General features: G+C 35.7%; 1 protein-coding gene across 4 annotated transcripts in view; it reads right to left on the bottom strand.

Annotated features, from left to right (window-relative positions):
* Window positions 1-13,623, bottom strand: part of NBEA (neurobeachin) — a 731,202-nt gene that overhangs the window by 70,672 nt on the left and 646,907 nt on the right. For all 4 annotated transcript variants that reach the window (XM_073013351.1, XM_073013354.1, XM_073013348.1 and 1 more), the window contains one exon: window positions 9,324-9,476. In XM_073013351.1, the coding sequence (XP_072869452.1) occupies window positions 9,324-9,476 (153 nt within the window). The remainder of the gene's footprint in view (window positions 1-9,323; window positions 9,477-13,623) is intronic.

Below are 13,623 nucleotides of genomic sequence, written 5' to 3'. Positions count from 1 at the left end.
CCCAGCTACTTGGAAGGCTGAGGCAGGAGAATCACTTGAACCCAGGAGGCGGAGGTCGCAGTGAGCTGAGATCATGCCACTGCACTGCAGCCGGAGCAACAGAGTAAGACTCCGTCTCAGGAAGAAAAAAAAAAAAAAAAAATATATATATATATATATGTATATATATATATATATATATAACCTCAATGGGTTTCACGTTAATACTTCTTCAGCTAATTTTTTTTTTTTTAAAGACAGGGTCTTATTCTGTCACCCAGGCTGGAGTGCAATGGTGTGATCTTGGCTCACTCTCCGGAGACCTGGGCTCAAGTGATTCTCCAACTCAGCCTCCTGAGTAACTGGGACTATGTACCACCATGCCTGGTTAATTTTTTTTCTTTTGGTATTTTTAGTAGAGATGAGGTTTCACCATGTTGCCCAGGCTGGTCCTTGAACTCCTGGTCTCAAGTGATCGATCTGTCTTGGCCTCCGAAAGTTATTTTTTAAGGATTAGAACAATGATGCACCAGAAGTTCTAGCACAGTACCTGGCACAGAATACACACTCAAATGGCACATGCTATAAGCACTATCATTGCCATTATGATATCCTGGTCAAGCTTCCTATTGGGATGACTCAGGACTATCACTAGGGTATGGGGTAAGGTGGCTAAGATTAGGGTATCCATTCTGATGTGCAGCAGTTGTCAGCAGTAAGTCTTGGAATGAGGAAAGAGGAGAAAGAATGCAAGCAGCTACACTAGGGGTGAAGAGTGCCTTAGGCCAGCCAGATAGCTGTTTGCATGGAAGAAGTGTTAACCTGGTGCTGCCTGTAGTAACATTAATTTACTAAGGACAGTTTTGTCACTTCATCTTTCGCTACACAACTTCCAAATCAGCAGTGGCCAGTGAAACTTGAGGTAGAAACTAAAGTCACTCCCTATCAGAGCTACAAAATTCACATTTCCTCTAGGGCCTCACTGAGCACTTGACTGATTCTTAAGCCTTATATTGAGACCTTGATACAATTAATTATCTGGTTTTGTAGTCTAGAAGAGATTGTAAATAACCAGTTTTCATCGGTATGGCTGAGGGCTACTAAAGGGAACTGTGTTGATAGCTGAGAATCTGAAGAAGAAAGTAGGAAATAATAGATATGGAATGATATCACTTCATGGAACAACAATGGGTTCTCAGGATGATAAACTCAATTTTTTTAAGTAAAATATTAAGTGTCATTCTTTGTGTAAAAGAGCAGGGAGCAAAGTAGTAATAAATTTTAGAAAGGTAACCATAATACAAGGAACCAAAACTACTCAACAACAAGAAAAACAAATAATCCTATTAAAAATGGGCAAAGGATTTAAATAAAAATTTCTCAAAAGAAGACATACAAATGGCCAATGGACATATGAAAAAATGTTCAACATCTCTAATCATCAGAAAAATGCAAGTTAAAGCCACAGTGAGATATCACCTTATACCTGTTAGATTGGCTATTATGAAAAAGATGAAAGGTAAGTGTTGGCAAAGATGTGGAGAGAAGGGAAACAACTACACTGTTAGGAGTGGCATAAATTAGTAAAGCCATTTTGGAAAACAATTTGAAGATTCCTCAAAAAAACTAAAAATAGCCCTGACTTGGTGGCTCATGCTTGTAATCTCAGCATTTTGGGAGGCCGAGGTGGGAGGATTACTTGAGCCCAAGAGTTTGAGACTCTTCCATCTCTATAACAAATTTGAAAATTAGCTGGGTGTGGTGGCATGCGCCTGTGGTCCCAGCTACTTGGGAGGCTGAGGTGGGAGGATCACTTGAGGCCAGGATTTCAAGGCTGCAGTGGTCACTGACAGCGCCACTGCACTTCAGTCGGGGCGAGAGTGAGACCCTGTCTCAAAACAAACAAGCAAGCAAACAAAAAGAACTAAAAATAGAATTACCATATAATCCAGCCATCCCACTAGGTATTTACCCAAAGGAACTGAAATCAATATGCTAAAGGGATATTTGCATTCCCATGCTCCCTGCAGCATTATTCATAATAGCCAGGATATGGAAACAACCTAAGTGTCCACCAACGAATGAACGGATTTAAAAAATATGGTATATATAGACAATGACATAATATTGAGCTTTAAAAAATAACAGGAAATTCTGTCATTTGTGGCAACATGGATGAACCTGGAGGATATTATGTTAAATAAAACAGGCCAGGCACAGAGACACAAATAATGTATGATCTCACTTACATATGGAATCTAAAAAAGTCGAACTCATAGACGTAGAGAGTAGAATGGTAGTTACCAGAGGCTGATGGGAGATACGGATAGGGAAAGGGGAAATGTTGGTCACTGGGTGCAGTTACAGTTAGGAGGAATAAACTCTGGTGTTCCATTGCACAGCAAAGTGCAATAATCTATCTATCTATCTATCTATCTATCTATCTATCTATCTATCTATCTATCGATATAGCTAAAAGAGAGGATTTTAAATGTTCTCACCACAAAGAAATGATAAATATTTGAGGTGATGGATATGCTAACTATTCTGATTTGTATACATATGTCAAAACATCACAGTATGCCCCATAAATACAAACAATTATTAAATGTCAATTAAAAATAAAACAAAACTTAAAAGATAACCATAATGCTTCAAAAAAGTTCTCACTTAGGAAAACCTAGAAACTTCATTTATCTGAAAAGTTTATTTAGTTGGATTGCATTACCACTCAACACACTAGTTGAATGTAGCATTTTCTGTAGATACAGGTAGGTCTTGCTTGTTTAGCTTATACCAACATTAAATATTTGATGGTTTCTCATCAATAATAATTATTAGTTTTTCCTGTATTCAAAAAATTTGGGGTATCGTACTGCCTAGGGGATTTGTCTTTAAAAGCAAGACTAACTTTTCTATTTCATTTAGGCCCATCAGTAATAAAATTATTAATTCTGGGGGCATACAAACTTCTTTGACTATGAAGGACACAAATTCTGTGTCTATAATGAATCACTAAATGTTTTATTAAAATAAATCTAAAAATGTTTTAGCATTCAATAAACACATGAAGAGATGCCCAATATCATTAGTCACTAGGGAATATATGTTAAAATTGTAGGCCGGGTGTGGTGGCTCACGCCTGTAATCCCAGCACTTTGGGAGGCTGAGGTGGGTGGATCACGAGGTCAGGAGATAGAGACCACCCTGGCTAACACAGTGAAACCCTGTCTCTACTAAAAATACAAAAAATTAGCCAGGCATGGTGGCAGGCGCCTATAGTCCCAGCTACTCAGGAGGCTGAGGCAGGAGAATGGCATGAACCTAGAGTTTGCAGTGAGCCGAGATTGCACTACTGCACTCCAGCCTGGGTGACAGAATGAGACTCCGTCTCTAAAAAAAAAAAAAAAAAAATGGTAAAGAGATATTACCTCACATTCACTAGAATGGATGTAATTAAAAAAACAAAACAAAACAGGTAATAACAAGTGGGAGTGAGGATATTGAGGAATTGGAACTTTCATACATTGCTGGGGAATGCAAGGTCATTTTGAGAAACAGCTGGGCAGTTTCTTAAAAAGTTAAACATACAAAAATTTACCACATGACCTAGCAATTCTACTCCTAGGTCTATACCCCAAATAAATAAAAATGTATGTTCACATAGAACCTTGTATATGACTGTTCATAGCAGCATTACTCAACATTGCCAAAAAGTAGAAACAAACCAAATGTTCATCGACTGATGAATGGGTTAACAAAATATGATATTCCACACAATGTGGTACTATTATGTAAAAAGTGGAGCAAAATACCAATAATACCAATACATGCTACAACATGGGTGAATCTCAAAAACTGCTCAAAGAAGTCAAACCCAAAGACCACATATTGTATAATTCCTTTTAAATGAAATACACAGAAAAGGCAAACTTTTGGAGATGAAAAGTTGATTAGCAGTTGACTTGGGCTGGAGGTGGGCAGGGGATCTTTCTGGGGTGGTGAAAACATTCTAAGATTAGACTGTGGTGATGGTCATATAACTATTAAAATTTACTAAAAATCATTAAAAATGTACACTGAAAACAAGTGAATTTTATGATATATAATTTATATTTTAATAAAGCCATTAAAAATGTTTTGGCATCATCTAAGTGACAGCAAGAAAGTGATTTTGTTACATGTATCAGTGCTTGGTTCTTTTTTATGGCTAACTAGTACTTCATAATATGGAGTTACCATACTTTATTTTAGTTTGTTTATCCATTTACCAGGTGAGAAATATTTGGGTAGTTTCCAGTTTTTGATGAAAGCAAATACAGCCATTATAAACATTAATGTACTCAGATGAATATAAGTTTTCATTTTTGGGGGGCTAAAACCAAGGAGTAGGGTTGCTGGATGATATGGTTGGTGTGTGTTTATAAGAAACTACCAAACTTTTCTGCTAGCAGGATATGTGAATTTCAGCTATTGTGCATCTCTACCAGGGCTTGGGATGTCAGAGGTTTTTTTCCTCCCCTTTTAATTTTTAAAGTCATTCGAATGTGTAATGGTAGCTTACTGTGGTTTCAATTTGATTAATTTTAATTTGTGGATTAATTTTTCATATGAGGCATCTTTTCATGTGTTTATTTGCCATCTATGTATCTTCTTTGCTGAAGATTCTTTTGCCCCTCCTTTAAAAAATTAATTCTCTTAATTTTTTTTTATTTATTTTTGAGTGCTCTTTATATATTTTAGATCCTAGTCCTTTATTAGATGTGTTCTGAATTTTTTTTCTCATCCTGTGGCTTATCTTTTAATTTTCTTATAGTAGTGATCAAAGAAGCTAAGTTTTAATAAAGTCCAGTATATCAGTGTTTTCTTTTATGGGTTGTACTTTTGTTGTCATATCTAAAACACCTTTGCTAACATAAGGTCACAAATATTTCCTCCTATATGTTTCTTTGAGATGTTTTATAGTTTTAGGTTTCAAACTTAGGTCCATGATCTATTTTGAGTTAATTTTTTTATATGGTGCGATGCAAGGACTGAAACCTTCCCCTTCCTTTTTTTGGATATAGATATCCAACTCTTCTAGCACCAATTTTTCCAGCACCATTTGTTGAGTGCCAATTTATCTTTATTTTGTTTTATTTTTTTGAGAGAGGGTCTTGCTCTGGTGCAGGGCAGTGGCGCAATCTCGGCTGGAATGCAGTGGCGCGATCTTGGCTCATTGCAGCTTCGACCTCCTAGGCTCAAGCGATCCTCCCACCTCAGCCTCCTGAGTAGCTGGAATCACAGACACCGTGCCACCACACTTGGCTAATTTTTGTATTTTTTGTAGGGACAAGGTTTCACCAATTTATCTTTAAAGCCCGTTTTGCCATGTCTATTAATCAGGTAAAGCAAGGAACACAGCAGAACAGCTAAGAATACAGCGTGAGCTATGAGCAGACAGGACAATAAAAGGAGGAAAAACTGTGGGGACCAATTTCTATAGCGAACAAATTATTTTTCAGCGGACGAATCTGGAGGCATTTGACCAATCACTTAGTCCACTAAGTTTCCTACGTCTGCATTTGGAAGCATCAGTGCAGACCTACTCCTAAGAAGAGATATCACTGAGGACCTTTACTTCCACCTCTCTTTGTTATGACTTCAGCTCATTTACAGAGCAGGCAGCTTCTCACCCAGACCACTGACTAGCTGTGTTCCTATTTCCAAACAGCATTCTGCCCAGGCTTTCTCTATTTGGAGAAGTATTTACATGTATTTTAATTGAGTACTAGTTAAAATACTTAGTTATGCTTGTTCTCACTGAAATTCGCTATTGGTAATGCAAGATAAAGGAGTTGTTGCAAAAACTGAAAGGTGACATTCACACTATCTCTCTAACGAGCTCTCTCTCTAATGGCTTCTTTTCAATATAAAAAAGTCTCTGCTAAATAACTATAATGAGAAACTGATCTTAGATAACTGCTTTCAAAAATGCTAATGCCAAATGCCCTTTGCTTTTCACAACACAATTTTGTTAATTTAGGCCTCTACTAGAAACTTAAGACAAGATGGTTTAGATTGTATACATGAGATCCCATTTCCCCAATTTTAAAAAACATATGTCCTTTCCCTATATAATAGTAAATCTTCCCACATCATAAAACTTTCTTCTCAAGCTTTTAGTCTTTTATTAAGAAGGCAAATCCCTTTCCTAAAGTTATCTTTACACTGAATGTAATGGGTACCACTTAAAACAGTACTCTCCTAGCAGGAAATGTGGCCTAGTCCTGGGACTGGGAAACAACAGTGGCCTCTTGCTCATCCAGTCTGCATCACTGCATGATTACAAGTCTAAAAAAGGTGATTTGTATTTCTTGGTACATTATCAGTAAACATTAGCAAATTAATAAATGTGAAATGTCCAGTGGATAATAAAGATAACTACTCTATTTTTCTTTAATGCATATTTAAGCTTGGTATACTTGCAATCTTTTATCTGTGAATGATCTGCATTAACCATGTTCATAATGTTAAAGGAAATAAGTAAGTTCTCGATTGACAATTATTAACCTAAAAGTAGAGATCCAATAATCTCAAAGAATTTCACAAAGAAGAGATAATATCAGACGTAGCTGGCATATTGGAAACAGTATGACTTGGGAGTTAAAACTTTCCTGTACTTGAATCTGGGTTCTGCCATGGATAAATTATGAAACATGTCTGGCCTTCATGTTTCTTATCTGTAAAATAAAAGTTAAAATAAATCAAGTGCCAGCCAGGCATGGTGGCTCACATCTGTAATCCCAGCACTTTGGGAGGCCAAGGCGGGTGGATCACGAGGTCAGGAGATCAAGACCTTCCTGGCTAACAACGTGAAACCCCGTCTCTACCAAAAATACAAAAAAAAAAAAAAAAAAAAGAAATTAGGCGGGCGTGGTGGCAGGTGCCTGTAGTCCCAGCTACTCGAGGCTGAGGCAGGAGAATGGCATGAACCGGGAGGTGGAGCTTTCAGTGAGCCAAGATTGCGCCACTGCACTCCAGCCTGGGCAACAGAGCAAGACTCTGTCTCAAAAAAAACAAAAAACAAAAAACAAAAAACAACAACAAAAAAATCAAGTGCCTTGCTTAATGCCTGACAGGTAAGAGGCACTTATTATCAGCACCCATATGAGAATTCTGTTCAATAGCATGATAAACAAAAGCAGTGGTCCAACAACTATTGGCTACTTTGCTTGCCTGAGTGCAAGATTCATTCAGTTTGACTAGTTTGTACTTAATAGACTATATGCTAACAGCAATGACATTACTGCACCTCTATAATTCATTAATTCATTCATTTACTCAGAAATATTTACTGAACAACTAGTATGTGCCAGGCAGGGTTCTGAGCTCTGGAGCTATAGTGGAATGATGTGCCTGAGAGATATTGATATACAGTGAGCTTGTAGGGTTGCATATGGAGAGCTGGTATCTTTACATTGATATTTATAGATAACATTCAACTATGTAAGAATAATGTGGTGATGAAATACCAATTCTAAAAAGAAACAGAAATTTTCAGAAGTATACATTAAAATATAAATCATTCACATTAAAAATATAAATTGAAGAAATGAGCTATTGTTCAAGGGAACAGTAGGAAATAACTGCATACATCTGAAAGTGCCAATTGAACAGATTGAGAAGTGAGAGAGATTGGCAATAAGACTTATGCAAAACATGAAATTTTCTAAAAAAAAAAGAGAAGGGGGAGACCAGATTGCAGATTATCTAGATGACGCTTTTAAGCGTAGGTATATTACATCAGCAACTTTCTAAAATAAAGTACGTTAAAAGTATTTCTTAGAGACAGAAAATATAGCTCTAAAATACAAGAAAATGTGTGACTGACAGTAAAGTCCAAAAGAAAAGTGACAAAAAAACGAGATGAGGGGAGGAGAACCCCATATTTTATGATTCTGTTTATATGAAATGTCTAGAATAGGCAAACCTATGGAGATATAAAGTAGATTTATGTTTGCCTTGGGCTAGCTGGGGGGAATGGGGAAATCAGGAAAAATCAGGGAAGATGCTAAAAGGTATAGGATTCTCTATGAGGTAATAAAAATACTCTTAAATTGATTGTAGTGATGATTGCACAACTTTGTGAATGTACTAATATACATTATATATATATTTTTTTCACCTTAAATGATGAATGAGTTGCATAGGATATGAATTATATTTCAATTAAGCTATTTAAAAAAAGAGGATTAAGGAATAGTGAATTCCCTCACAATGTGTGGACCTTATTTGAATTCTGATTCAAATAAATAAGCTGTAAAAACAAAATAAAATATATTTATCAGACAGCTGGAAAAACTTGGGAGTGAATGAAACAGGGTTAAAAATGTATTTGGCGCCATTGGTTTTATTGACGTAATTCAATAGTACACTAGAGAGGCTGTTATGTAAAGTGGTTTATTGTCATGTACTATAACCATGTTGGGATTAAAATCTCCTTAAATATGTGTAAAATGTACTAAAACCCATCAAATTCCCATATGTGAACATTCTACTTATACATTTCTCATTTGGACACTCAGATATCTGTAATATAGCTTAAAATAATGATGTTTTCTTTTGGGAGGCCCAGGTAGGAGGATTTTTTGATCCCTGGAGTTCAAGATTAGTGTGTAAAACATAGTGAGATCCTATCTTACAAAAAAAAATTTTTTTTTTTAAATTAACTTGGCATGGTGGCATTTGCCTATAACCCCAGCTACTCAAGAGGCTGAGGTGGGAGGACTGCTTGAGCCCAGGAGTTTGAAGCTTTAGTGAGCTATGATCCCACCACTTCACTCCAGTCTGAGCAACAGAGTGAAACACTGTCTCCAAAACAAAACAAAAAAAGATGTTTTCTATTTCAGAATGTTTATACCCTAAGGTAGGTTTCACAATATAAACATCCCACATATAAATATGTTCTAAATAAATTTTTTCTGTTTTGAGTGTTTTTATAAGTAAAAAAGTGTTCAGATTTAGTCAGTAGACAAAACTAAGAAATAGGCATTTATTTTAAGCACTTTAGAATACATTATATTAGTCAACAGATGCTCATCTGATTGCCTTCTCCTAAGGGAGCAAACATAACTGAATTACCATTGCTTTATTAGTCCTCATGAAAGGAAAATCCACTCTACAATAAGGAATGCTGTCAAGACAACAGTAAAATGTTCTCCTTTTCACTTAAAATTTTAAACTTGTATTTATAGATGTTAAGTGGCAACTGGTAATGTTATAGGAAAGAACAGGACAAAACAAAACTACGGAATATGTTAACTTACTGATGACTGCTCAAGCAAAAGCAAAATCTCTCTTACCATCCTGTTGATCCGCACAAAGTCTTCAGGTTTTTTTGCCCAAGGGGGAAGATCAACATCATTTACCACTACTTCATCTTCTCTGACTCCAAGATTATATCCATTACTGTTGACAAACATCTCTGGTAGGTAGTAGAACTCTGGAATTAGTTCCTATCAGGAATAAAAATGAAGCATATTCAACAAACCACTTTATAAAACTCAGTTGAGTAAAACTATTAACTTATAACTTATTAACTACAAATGAAATAATTTCTTAAAACCAATATTTTATGAATTTATTCTATTATATTTTTCATTTAATTTTATTTAAAGATCTGAGAAGATAAAGCATTTCTTGTGAACAATTCACTTGAAAATTTATGTTTATGATAGATGATATTTTAAAATGTTACCCATTTTCAATTTTATCCTCCCATAAATTAATGAAGAGAAATGAGTATTCAAATTAACAACAGTTCACAACAGCATTAGAAAACAAATATGTAAAGCTATATAAACAAGTCTATGTTGTGTAAAATCTTTGTCTGAAAATTAATGAACTATCCAAATTAGAAACGAATTGCCAGTATTTGTAACAGATCACATATTTTCTACTTTTCTTTTTAATCTATACTGACAATTACAATATGTGATTTTTTATAAAGAGATTCATAGTTTTTTTGACTTGATAAAGTAATTTATTTTTATATCAATCACTGAACACAATAAAAGAGATGATACACAATATGATAATCAGTTTTAAATATTTAATGCATGCCATAGAAATGACAGGTCCTCAATAAATTGGATGCAAAGACAACTTGTGTTACTTGTATGTAAGTGTAACATAAACAACTGAATTCAAGGCGAACTTGTGTGTGATGTACAGTGTCTAATTTGAGGTTTATGTTACTTTAGAATAAATCTGATATAGAAATGAACTGATTTTAATACCCTAAAAGTTTTTATTTGTTGCTGTTTTTTAAAAAGTAATTGTGAGAAAATTAAAACAAACTACTGTAGTTTTTATGTGTACCATCTTGATCATCTTTTTTCAAATATCAAGATAGGGTTGTGAGGCTACACATTTATTTGTGTAATATGATCAACATTGATGGCATGACAACTGAAACTTAAATCTGTAGTCTTTTCTAGGGATGCATAGAAAAAAATTAAAACCACCACATACTGAGGTCTTCAAATAAACTGGATCCCTAACTTTCTAGAAAAAGCATATATAAAATCTTTCTCTTCATGAGTTCTCCCACTAAAACTAATGTATCTGTTTTAAGTGGGTGTTCATTTTAGTAATGCTCTGTGTGAAACTGACCATTACTCTTATGATGATCACTGTGAACCATAAGAAAAATATAAATGTTCATTTTCTCCAGCATTACGGGTACATCAACAGGTCAATATAAACAATTTTTCTGGATAAATGGAGCTTTGCTTTTCAAGAATCACAGTTTTCCTCTATTTAAATAGAAATCTTTCTAAAATCCTTTACATATTTCTCTGACATTTACTTATGCATATAGTAAAGATTTTTAGTACCAGAAACTGTGATGGGTACTCAGGAAACAAAAAATGAACAAGACATGGCCTTACTGTTAAGTAATTCATAGTCTGGCCTATGGGGCAGATGTAGAACCAGATGGTTATAATACACAACAGCAGCTGTGGAAGAAGGGAGCAGGGAGGAAAGAGCAGGGGATTCTGGGCAAGTCAGGAGAGACTTCAATGGAGATGGGACATTGGAGTTGGAGCATGGCTAAGATGAAAACAAAAAGAGGGGGTGGGGCACCCTCAGGGAGTTCTATGGAGTGGTGATGAACACAAGAGGAGAATAGGGTATATTGTGGGTAGATCAAGACAAGAGAGAGATGAGATGGTAGGAGGTATATGACGCCAGATGATGAGAAAAGGTTTATGAAGGACAGGCTGTTTGGATTTTGTCTTACTGGTTTAGAAATTTTAAAAAAGAGTTTTTAACACAGTCAAATTTGTTTTATAGCAAGATACTGGGTGACAAAGTAAACAAGAGATTGGAGAATGGGGAGATGTGGTATGTATGCATGTGTAGGGAGAAGAAAGAGAGAAGGGCAACTGCTAAGTGTGGAGAAAAAGGGGGCCTACTGTGGAACTTAATCAAAGAGGGGAAATCTGCAACAGAGCCAAAGAGAGGGAATTAGATGGCTCACACTAAGAGCCAAATGTGTATCAGCAATGAACTATGTACAAGACCTCAAGGTCACAATGAAAAAGGAAAAGAGAATTCTAGTGGAATTAATACAAATTAATATAATTTTTCAGTGACTCCAATATTAACAGGGAAATGGAGAAGAGGCTGAAAGAAAAACCATACGGCAGAAAACACATGTTTATTTGCCAAAAATCATACAGTTTAATTGAGGGATAAGACAGGCTAAAGGGCGCTTCAGCAGTGACCGTTCTATCAGCAATGACTATCATGAGTTTGATTTCTAGGCGGGGAAAACATGACAGTGTTTATCAGTCACGGAAGGGGCAGTTTGGTATGATCGCTGACTGGCGAGTAAAGGTAAAGGATCACTGCTGTTCTCATGTATTGGCACTCAATCAGAAATGTGTATTCTTAAGACTTCAATGTATTAACATAAAATATATAGTTTCTTCTGCTCTTACTCTCACTGTTTGGGAAAACATGAGGAATTAGTAAAAGGTGCAGAGAAAGCAAAGATTATTGCTATTTGCATATGACCTGGTCTTCATGTGACACAATAGCAATAACACCCTAAAGGGTCCAAAGTGGGAAGGAACGTAAGCTTGTGCAGCTGCTCAGTTGGGAGCGTGATTTATATGTACTAGACTCACATAAATCAGGTATTTCCCTTACTGCCTTTCATCAGTTAGTTGTGCTCATGTCCTATCTCTATAACGAGGCTACAGAAGCTTCCTTGAGGGCAGAGAGGAACATATATATCTACATGTATATAGCAAAATATATTTAGTTTTATTTAAACAACTCAAATAGTCTTAATTTATCTTATACCACCTTGGCACTCTATAATGTTTTTCATATATTATTTCCCATTCTTTCCTGTATAAAATATGTGGTCATTATTAACTTACCACTACAATGCGATTTCACTGAAAGTCATTAAATTAGATTCACAAAGGCGCAAGAAACATAGGATGTCATATTTATTAATATGAATAAAATGTGGGAAAATGCAATTTTAGTATGAATAAAATCTGGGCAAATGAAAAGTTCTGAGCCTATTTTGTGAGGTTTACATTTTGTTGGATCCTTTGTAGCTCTCGGTGCTACACTTTGCAAGCAGCAGGTGCTCGTTAAATATTAAACTATTACAGATATTGGATGAAGTTACTTTAATAAGACTAGAAATCTTCTGGGGAATATGCAGATGGTTGGAAAAATGCCTCAAGATGGGGAAAGAGTCAATGAAGAACTTTATTAAATAAAAGGAAAAGGATATCAACCCTGACATGGAATGTGCCTTTTAAGGGGAAACTTTTCTGTTTAAAAACTGTTATCTTGTTTATTTTCCAGTTATATTTAAAAGGCTCAGAAGTATAAAATAGCTCAATTTAAATACAGAAAAAGTTGATTTTAAATTTGCCATCAGAATTGTTCTCAAACTACAGAAGTGGCAGAAGACTAATTTCATTTTCATTTAGGCACTAACAGCTGGCCTCCACCAAAGAACAAGGCAGGCCTAGAAAGATCTGTCTTGATGGTTCTTTAGAAGGGCAAGAGGAAGAATACTCCAGTCAGAACATTCAAGGAGGCCCTAACTGGGGCTAGTCATAGAAAGAAGGAGAGTTACCAGGGCCTACAGGACAACCTCCTAAGTAAGGATTTTTTTTTTTTTTTTTTTTGGCTCCATTCTTATCAGGCCACCCAAAATGTGGTCATAAATTAGGGCATTAACTAAGAGGTTGATGTAAGATGTTAGAGGCTTGATGTTTGAAAGGACAAAGAAACTCTCCCAGATTTCCCATAATGGAAACAACCACTAAACAGAAATGTTTTAAACACAGACAGAAACTCCTGAAGCACAACTTATTTGCAGAGCCCCTGGAGGTTTCAAAACACCAGAGCTATCAGTGACTAAAGCTCTCTGAACCTGAAGTCCAGAGTTGGGGATAGTTTGGAGTTTTCTGAAGGGGATAGAAGAGGAAGTGAAATTACAAGTCTAGGAAGTCTAGGGAGAAGTAGCTAAAGCAGCAGAGGGGGGAATTTTTTTTTTTTTTCTCAGTTTTATTGTTTTACAATCTTGTTTCAAATAGCAATTTTTACTTAAAGTTAGTATGT

This window comes from Chlorocebus sabaeus, chromosome 3 (assembly GCF_047675955.1).
Source record: "Chlorocebus sabaeus isolate Y175 chromosome 3, mChlSab1.0.hap1, whole genome shotgun sequence".
NCBI lineage: Eukaryota > Metazoa > Chordata > Mammalia > Primates > Cercopithecidae > Chlorocebus > Chlorocebus sabaeus.
Note: the sequence above shows the minus strand (reverse complement) of the source record. Positions and strands in the feature narration are given on the sequence as shown.